Raw genomic sequence first — 8,733 nt, 5'->3', positions numbered from 1 at the left:
CTTGCTTACTTGAGTATGTGCTGGTGATCTATAGCTGACAGAATTTAAGAAACACTTCCACTGAAAGAACTCTGAGATGGGAGACCCTCACTCAAGTCTTGAGAATACATGACTCACTCACAACCACAAGAGAGACTGGACTTATTCAAGGTCAGCTGGGTCTACAGAGCAAATTCTAGAACAGTCAGGACTACACAAAGAAACCCTGTCTCAGAAAACAAACAAACAAACAAACAAACAAACAAACAAACGAATGGTTGAAGACATGTCTGAAACCTACTACTTAGGAGGCAGAGGCTGGTAGATCTCTGTGCGTTCCAGGCCAGCTTGGTTTATATAATGAGTTCCAGGACGGCCATGGCTACATAGTGAGGCCCTGTCTCAATTACAACAATAACAACAACAAAGAATAGTCGATGAAGCTGGAGGGGCCATCCATGGAGGACAAAGGTTCTCCCCTAAATTCTCTTTAACTAGTCCTTGACCTTTAATTTTGTCTTTGACTTGATTGGTTTGGTTTTTAGCAACACTCCTATGGATTCACTATGGAGACAGTCTTCCAATCTTCCTATTTTCGCTCTCTATATCCTATCACCCCAATCGGACTTCAACAAAAATCCTGTCAAATCAGTTTAGTTAGCTTCCCATTCCTACCCCACCCCCACTTCCACCCCTGTTCTGATGTTCTCTCTTAGTTATCCTCGGATCCCATGCTATTCTGTAGCTATACACCTGCCTCTACTTACTCTTGTCTCCATAGTTATGACATGAAATCTCAGCACACAGCAGGGCAATTTCAGTAGGAATATCATGAATTCAAGGCCAGCCTGGCCTACATTAGGGGATGTCTCAAACAAGCAACCAAATAAACAAAGCAAAACAAAAAACAACAAAAACCAAATTACAAACAGTTTTTCCTCTTAATAGAGCAAAGGAATGTCATGGTAATATAACCTAAAGTTTTTCTCCATCCAAAGAAGTTCCCTCAGTGTCTCAGTTACTGTTCTATTGCTGTGAAGAGATACTGTGATAAAAACAACTCCTATAAAAGAAAGCATTTAATGGTAGCCTTGTTTACAGTTTCAGAGCATATTAGCCCATTATCATCATGGAGGAGTGTGTAGCAGCACATAGGCAGGAATGGTTCTGGACACCAGGAGAAGTTCTCTGTCTTGCCTCTCTAAATGAAGTGAGGATCAGCAAAGATATGAGACCAATGAACCATTGCAAAGCCCATTAAGTCCTATTTATACTCTCTCTAAACATCATGTGTCTTCCCATGGGTCTTGCCTCAGCAAAAAAGCACGAGAGTTTGTGTCACATTACACAACCAGAAACTCTCTTTCTTTTTTTTTTAAATTGTAATTTTGTTTTGTTGGAAAACAAATATACAACTTGGAATGGATTTGAGGCAAATTGTGCCATAAGCAGATTTTCTTTAAGTGGCTAAACAAAGTTTAAAAAGCAAGTAACAATAAAAGAAAATGTTTCTGGTACAGTACCAGCAGTACAAAAAATAGTGTCCAAGTACCTGGATAAAACACCCGTTTTGCAATAGTGCAACTTTTAAGTACATATTGTTGACTGTCCACACTCCACACAGAGTTACAACTCCACACTTCAACAACAACATGCTGACAGTTCCTAAAAGCTACTTTAAAAAAGGCATAACCCAGATGTTCCCTCATTTGACCAACTCCATCTAAGTTTAGATGTGCAGAAGGGCTTAGGTAGATCCAGAGTAAGCCACGTGCAACATGGTACTTGATCAAGTTTCTAAAATCAGGTTTAAGGACAATGACAGTAAGATAAGGGAAGAAAACATGGAGGAATGAAGTCCTAATTACTATACATGCATTTTTTTTGACAGTAGGCGGGAAACCTTATACAGATAAGTTACAAACAAAGACACGGCAAATAAGCAATTTTGTACAAGAAATTTAACACATTCTGTACAGTGTCTTCACTTCGCTGCTGTCATCATTTGTACAAACTCTTCGTAGTTTACCTGAACTGTCCCCATCAATGTCTGCTTCCCTGATCATTTCATCAACCTCTTCATCTGTTAACTTCTCTCCAAGGTTTGTCATCATGTGGTGAAGCTCTGCTGCACTAATATAGCCATTGCCATCCTTATCAAATGCACGGAATGCTTCTCTAATTTCTTCTTCACTGTCTGTGTCTTTCATTTTTCTTGCCATCATTGTCAGAAATTCAGGGAAGTCAACTGTGCCATTACCATCTGAATCTACTTCATTGATCATGTCCTGCAGCTCTGCCTCTGTGGGATTCTGCCCCAGAGACCTCATCACTGTCCCCAGCTCCTTTGTTGTTATTGTCTCATCCCTGTCCTTGTCAAATAGTGAGAAAGCTTCTTTGAACTCTGCAATCTGCTCTTCAATCAGTTGGTCAGCCATCCTACAAGGGCTACGGGTTTCCAACACGAGACCTGAGAACCACTCAACTCGCTCGCTCTCCTTGGACTAATCAACCAGAAACTTTCAAAACCTATACATACAACTAACACTGAATTTGTCCAATAGATTGTGTGAGTGTGTGTGTGTGTACAACAATAATAATTTAAAAAAGGGAGGATATGAATTTGAAAAGGAGTGGAGCTAGAGGGAAATGGTATAAATACAGTATACATATATAAAATTTAAACGTAAATCAAAATATCAAAAACATTTCCATGATGTCATTAGGTGATTATCAGTCCTCAGAAATGATCCAGATGTAAATACAAAATTGAATCTTCCAGGTTTCCAAGAAGGTTTGGGAGTTGACTAGTATTCTGTGTAGTCAGTGAGGGTAAAGTGAGGTGAGGCATGGCAGGTTACAGAAGTCTGTTTTGCTGCCAGCTCAGGGGCACAGCTGAAGATTGTCTAAGGTGACCATAGATTCCACAGTCACTTGTACTCCCCCTGACAGTTCCATTTGAATGCTGAGAGCATCACAACAGAGGAGGCTCTCACAAATGAGGTGAGCAGAAGCTGGTGGCAGAGTTACACACAATTCTAAGAACCCTGCCTTGGAGCAGGCATAGCAATGAAGTCTTAGAGATCACATAGGTCAAAAAATAACATTCTTGGGAAGGATTTGTGAAGGAGTTAAAAAGATGCAGGGGTACCTTTGCTCTGGTGGGATCATTGTTTAATCTATGTTTTTATAATTGTCTCCACCAATGAATAACACCATGATAGGGAATTGACAAGATCCAGTCTGTATGATGGACTGTCCTAGAAATCATACTTTGGCTTGATACACAATTAGCCGTTAAATATCTTGGCTAGAGAACATAACTATTAGAATTACAACTAGGGGCAATTATTATGCATCAGTCCATAAATGATTTTAAATGCCACGAATTAAGCCAATGAGATAGAAAATTTAATGCTCACTACTCTGTAAGCAAGCTTATCCAAGGGCAGAGTCAGATTTGACCCAGGATCCAAAGCTACTCTAATGCTTAACCGAACGTTAATCTGGGGCTTGAGTACTGTCTGGCATGTAGTAAGGCTGAATCTTTTGACAGTGCTTATCTAAACAATAACTGAAGGTCTGACAGAATGAAAATGTACAGGCCCCATTGTATCATGGTGTGGATGCACCATAACTTTCCCAGAATGTTCCCAAGCTTGTCTCCTAACTCACTAGGACCCAGGACTTTTTTGAAAATAACATAAACTAAGTCATGACTAGGTTTCATAATCATGATGACGTAATTAACAGATCAGCATTCCCTAAAGAGCCATTCTATCAGTACCCAATGTAGCCAATAGGGTAGAAGGCAGTTGTTCACCTTGCAGAAAAGAGAAATAGGCTCAGTAGAGGCAAAAGCTATATCCAGCCATTCTTGAATTACACTTTAACTGGATGTATTGGGTTAGTAAAATGTAAAGAGGTCTGTCAGTCATCAACTGTCCCACCACAGAAAGAAGGAAGTCATCTCTCAAACAGATGGGCAGAAGGGAAAAGGTGGCCTTAGAAAGCTCTTGGAAAGATTGGAACAGGGATGATAGAAGAGTCTTCAAGAGTGAAATATCTACCTATTCCAGTAGCAGAGTTATAAGGACAAATGAAAAGATATGAGAGAGGACATCAAGGTAGCCACAGTCAGAAGAACGAAGACCATCTCCTCCTGGGATGACCATGGTGCATCACTTTGGGGGTAAAATTGGAATGTCAACTCTTGAAGACAGGAATGCTGGAAACCAGGTTGGTAGTAGTCTTCCCAAACCCTATTTGAAAGGATTTACTCAGACTGAGCATGGCAAACATGGCTCTGGCAGGCCTTGCCTTTCTCCCCAGTTCCCTCCACCTGGCTAAACCTGTTAGATTACATTCCTAAAGCTAGCCATCAAGGTCTATTCCCTCACTTCCTATTCCTGAGGTTGACTACCAAGGTTCAGCCATCACAGTATTCAAGTTCAGCAATCAAAAGCCCATTGGTTCACTTAACTAACATGCCTGTTTAAAATTAAATATCTCATTCTAACACAGAGGCTTCCCTTTTACATTTATAAACTGCCATCTCTATAGGCCATGTCTTCTCTTCTCTATTTGAAGACAGCCATTTGTGGCCCTCCCCCACCTCAGAGCAAATATTCCTTCCCCCTTTCCTTTGTTCCCTTCCCCTTCTCCCTCATCCTCATCTTCTGCCTTTGTCTCTTATCACCTGCCCTTTGTCCCTCGAGGCAAATAAAGATTCTTGGTGCTGAGAACTTGGGAGTCCTATGCTGATACTGATACTTTCACTATTAGCACATACTGGTATTAACACCTATTATAAATGAGAAAACTGAAGTGCATAACACATGAAGTATCCCTTTTCCCATACTCTTATAAGGAACCCCCATAAACTTGTTGGTTAATGTAACAACGCTTAGGCAGCATCCTCTTTTTTGTCTGCTGTCAGTTCTTTATTTCAAGACAGTAGATATTTGTCCACATCTCCCCAGAAACAGTGCCACACAAAAGGCCCTCACTAACAATGCTGCATTGGTATTCTGTGTATAAACTCTCAAGCTTTCTAAACAAAAGGCTTACTTTCTGCCTGCTGTTTCCATCTATCAGTTATTCAACCAATGAGACCAAGAATACAGACAGAAAACAATCTGTCCTCACTGGTGGGCATTTTCATCACAAAAGGAAATGAATTGAGTAGACAGAGAAGAGCTGAAAAGAACAGTGACAAAACAAAACAATAACAAAAAGACACTCATCATTTCAAAGTTATGTTCCTTATAAGACAAACCAGTTTGTTTGCATCTAGTTATTTGGTGAAGTTCATATCACACCAATAAGCAGGCTGGGGTCCTGATTTGTTTATTTATGATTCTTGTGTCACAGAGTACACAAACATGTAGGAGTCAGTTCACCTTCTACTCCTGGAGGCTCCCAGGATCAAACTCCTCAAGCTTGGGAGCAAGCACCCTTACCTTTAGAACCATCTTGTCAGCCATGAGGTTCTGATGGTTTCTTTTTTTTTAAATCACAAGTGATTTAATTTTGATTTCTAATACCATCCATGTAAGAGTTCAAAACAATGTGTTCCTGCCATTGTTATGTAACAGAGGGGAAAGGGCAAGATAGGAAAACTCCACAGCTTGGCTCCTTATTTTACTATGAATCCATCTCCAATCCACCTTGTATCTGAAGAATAGGACATCATTATTGTTTGCATGGTCACCATCAATTTCATCTAATGTTCATAACAACATTTCAAATTGCAAAGCTGTTTGAAGTATTCTCTTGTTGACCCAGGAATGTCCTCTAACTAATGACACTAGCTAACTATACAATGGAAAGCCATGCCAGGGAGTGGGGAGGGCAGCCTCCAGCTGTTAACACCAGCATCTACAGACCGTGCCTCTCAGTCAGTATTTTCTTGACTCCCAGAAGTACCTAGACAGAGGGGACAGGAACCAAATTCTCAAAGTGAAGTTAGACTCTAACTGCTGCCTGTGCTCATCATTTTAAAGTCTAGGACAATTCCTCAGCTTTTTGTTTCTTTGTCTTGTTGTTTTGATGTTGCTTGTTTGCTTGTTTTTGTTTTGTTTTGATGCCAAAATCAAGGCAAGAGCCACATTTATGCAATGCAAGCATTTAGCAATCCCAGACTAGATCTTTGTTCCTGAACTCAAAGCTGCCCTAAGGAAACTGAAGCAGGAGATTGAAAGTAATGCCAAGAGTCACACCTCTTTGAGGGACACTGCCAAGGCCTTCAGTGAGAGTCCAGCTATTGCCAGATCCCCACACCTCCCTTTTGGTTCCAACTGCCTGTGGCTAAGGTGTCTTTTTAGTCTCCTTGATGGGAGGTTTAAAAGGTGTGTGTGTTGTGGGGGGAGATGTACACAGTCACAACTGGCCAGCCTGATGGCCTCCACAAAACAGCTTCAGGCAAGAATCAATCCTGTTTTGTAACCCTTTAAAGATACACCAAGGTCTTCAGAGAGCTCTGCAGGGCTGATAATGTAGTTCAGTAAGAAAATGCTTACCTAATGTGCAAAGCTCTAGGTTCCTCTACCTACAAGAAAATAGAAGAGCCTTTCAGATACAGTGGCTCAGGGAAAGATTTCGGGAGAGGGAAGGATATAAGGGGACATTGGGATACATTGTTGTGGAAATGGAGTTTTTTAGCAGAATTACTAACACCATGGGCAGACAGACAGACAACAACATGGTGGGAGCTCTGAAGAGAGTTCATGTCCCACATGTCAAAAATGAGTGTCTCCTATCTTTCAGGGGATGGAGGACGTTTCACAGCACACACCTACAGTCAGGTTCTCTGATTCCCAGGCAGAAAGCAAGAAAGGGATGGGAAGGAGGCTGTGTGGGCCACCCACATCTCTTTGATGTAGACTCACATTCCCTGGAAGTCTTTCACAGACAATGTCTCAGCCGGGTGCCTGTTAGTAGCTGTGTGGGAGGGGCTGTTGCAAGCCTGTGACCCAAGCAGCAGCTGGAGTCTGACATTATATTCTACACCTCGGTGTTCCTTAAACTCAGATTCCCCCACATTGCCAGGTTTTGGTCTATACCTTGTCATGTGTCCAGAGCTACCTCCTGTTGAGCCAGCACATCCCAAAGGCAAAATAGCCCTGGAAGAGCACTTTTTGTAGAAAAGGAAACCTTAGAGGTAGTGTGGGAAAATAAAGGCCACTGTGTGGTGGGGCATGTCCCGGGGGTTCCTAAGCGGCTGGTCCCACATGCAGGAGAAATGTCTAAGGTTCCAGAGGCCGGGAGGCTTTGGTGATAGCAGGTCCCAATGACACGAGGAAGTCCTTGATTCCAAAAGAATTTATTGTCATGGAGGATGGTGGATGGATCTGGAAGTGCCCCCCTAAAACTCAGGGCAGTCTTGAGTTAAATAGGGAGGGAGGAAGGGGGAGGTTCAGGGAAGCATGTTTAATTTGCTCCACCCTCTGGCCTTCATTAGTATGTAAATCCCTAAGGCCTGAGGCCTATGGTCACCCTCTACCTGTGTACTTTGGGAGGGGTTGTAATGGCCTACGTGACTGAAGAACAATGTATGTCTATGGAGACAAGACTGCAGGACTCTGGGTTCTGGGGGCGCAGCCGAACGCCTGCTTGTTCTCACGTAGAGTCTCGGTGTTCTAGGCTCATGCCCAGCCATGAACCAGAATACCCTTACGCAGTCCCACAAGGTAGCACCCTCATGCAGTCATGGGCCTTCAGAACAGAAAACAAGCACCTGCCATGCTCTCCTCTCAGCCCTCTGCCTCTAGTATGTCCTCCTAGATTTGCTATTGAAGGGACCCACTTCATGACATTCCTTTCTGGAAGCTCTTATTTTCTAATTTAGATGTTTAGAATGCTGAGGGCTCATGACCATGATGTTCATGTAATTGTCAAAGTTTGTTACCACACAGAAGGGGTGGAGCAAAAACTGTGGCCTAGATAACCAACAGGGGTAAAATGAATATGAATAAATTCCATTCATTAAATTGATCCGAGCTGCATGGGTTTGGCCAAATCAAAACTAGCTAGACTCATCTGAGAAGACAGACCCTCAATTAAGAAAATACCTCAGTCAGATTAGTCTTCAGGCAAGACTGTATGGGCATTTCTTTTTATTAATAATCGATGTGGTAGGACCCAGCTCACTGTGGTGGTGACACTTCTGGATAGGTGGTCTTTGGTTGTATAAAAAAGTAGGCTGAGCCAATAAGAAGCAAGCCAGTAAGATGCTCCACGGTCTCTGCTGAAGTCTCATATCTCTAGGTTTTTGCTTTGCCTTCCCTCAATGATGGATTATAAATTACATAGAACTTTTAAATTAAATACAGCCTATAAATTAAAATAGAACCTTTCTTCATCCCAAGTTGTTCTTTAAAAAAAAAAGAGAGATTTATTTATTTTATGTATGTGAGTACACTGTCACTATCTTCAGACATACCCGAAGAGGGCATCAGAACCCATTATAGATGGTTGTGAGCTGCCATGTGGTTGCTGGGAATTGAACTCATGACCTCTGGAAGGCCAGTTGGTGCTCTTAACCTCTCAGCCAACTCTCCAGCCCCCAAGTTGTTTTTGGTCAGTGTTTATCATAGAAACAAAGAAGCAAAGTAGGATCAATGGAGAGATAGAGATCTGGAGTGTGTGTGTGTGTGTGTGTGTACTTTTGTTTTGTTTTTGTACCATATCCATGATTTATAGAATTCTATTTCTAGATTCTGAAGATCCAGCCTGCTTCCATGTTAGGCTGAA

General features: G+C 41.9%; 1 protein-coding gene across 1 annotated transcript; it reads right to left on the bottom strand.

Moving 5' to 3' along the window:
* Nucleotides 1-1,361: 1,361 nt before the first annotated feature.
* On the bottom strand, nucleotides 1,362-2,417 carry LOC114637500 (calmodulin-alpha-like). Its single transcript, XM_028785694.1, has one exon. The coding sequence runs from the start codon at nucleotides 2,415-2,417 to the stop codon at nucleotides 1,941-1,943; it is 477 nt and encodes a 158-aa protein (XP_028641527.1). The 3' UTR covers nucleotides 1,362-1,940.
* Nucleotides 2,418-8,733: the final 6,316 nt, after the last annotated feature.

The sequence above is a fragment of the Grammomys surdaster genome, unplaced genomic scaffold, assembly GCF_004785775.1.
Source record: "Grammomys surdaster isolate TR1022 unplaced genomic scaffold, NIH_TR_1.0 125323, whole genome shotgun sequence".
NCBI classification, from domain to species: domain Eukaryota; kingdom Metazoa; phylum Chordata; class Mammalia; order Rodentia; family Muridae; genus Grammomys; species Grammomys surdaster.
Note: the sequence above shows the minus strand (reverse complement) of the source record. Positions and strands in the feature narration are given on the sequence as shown.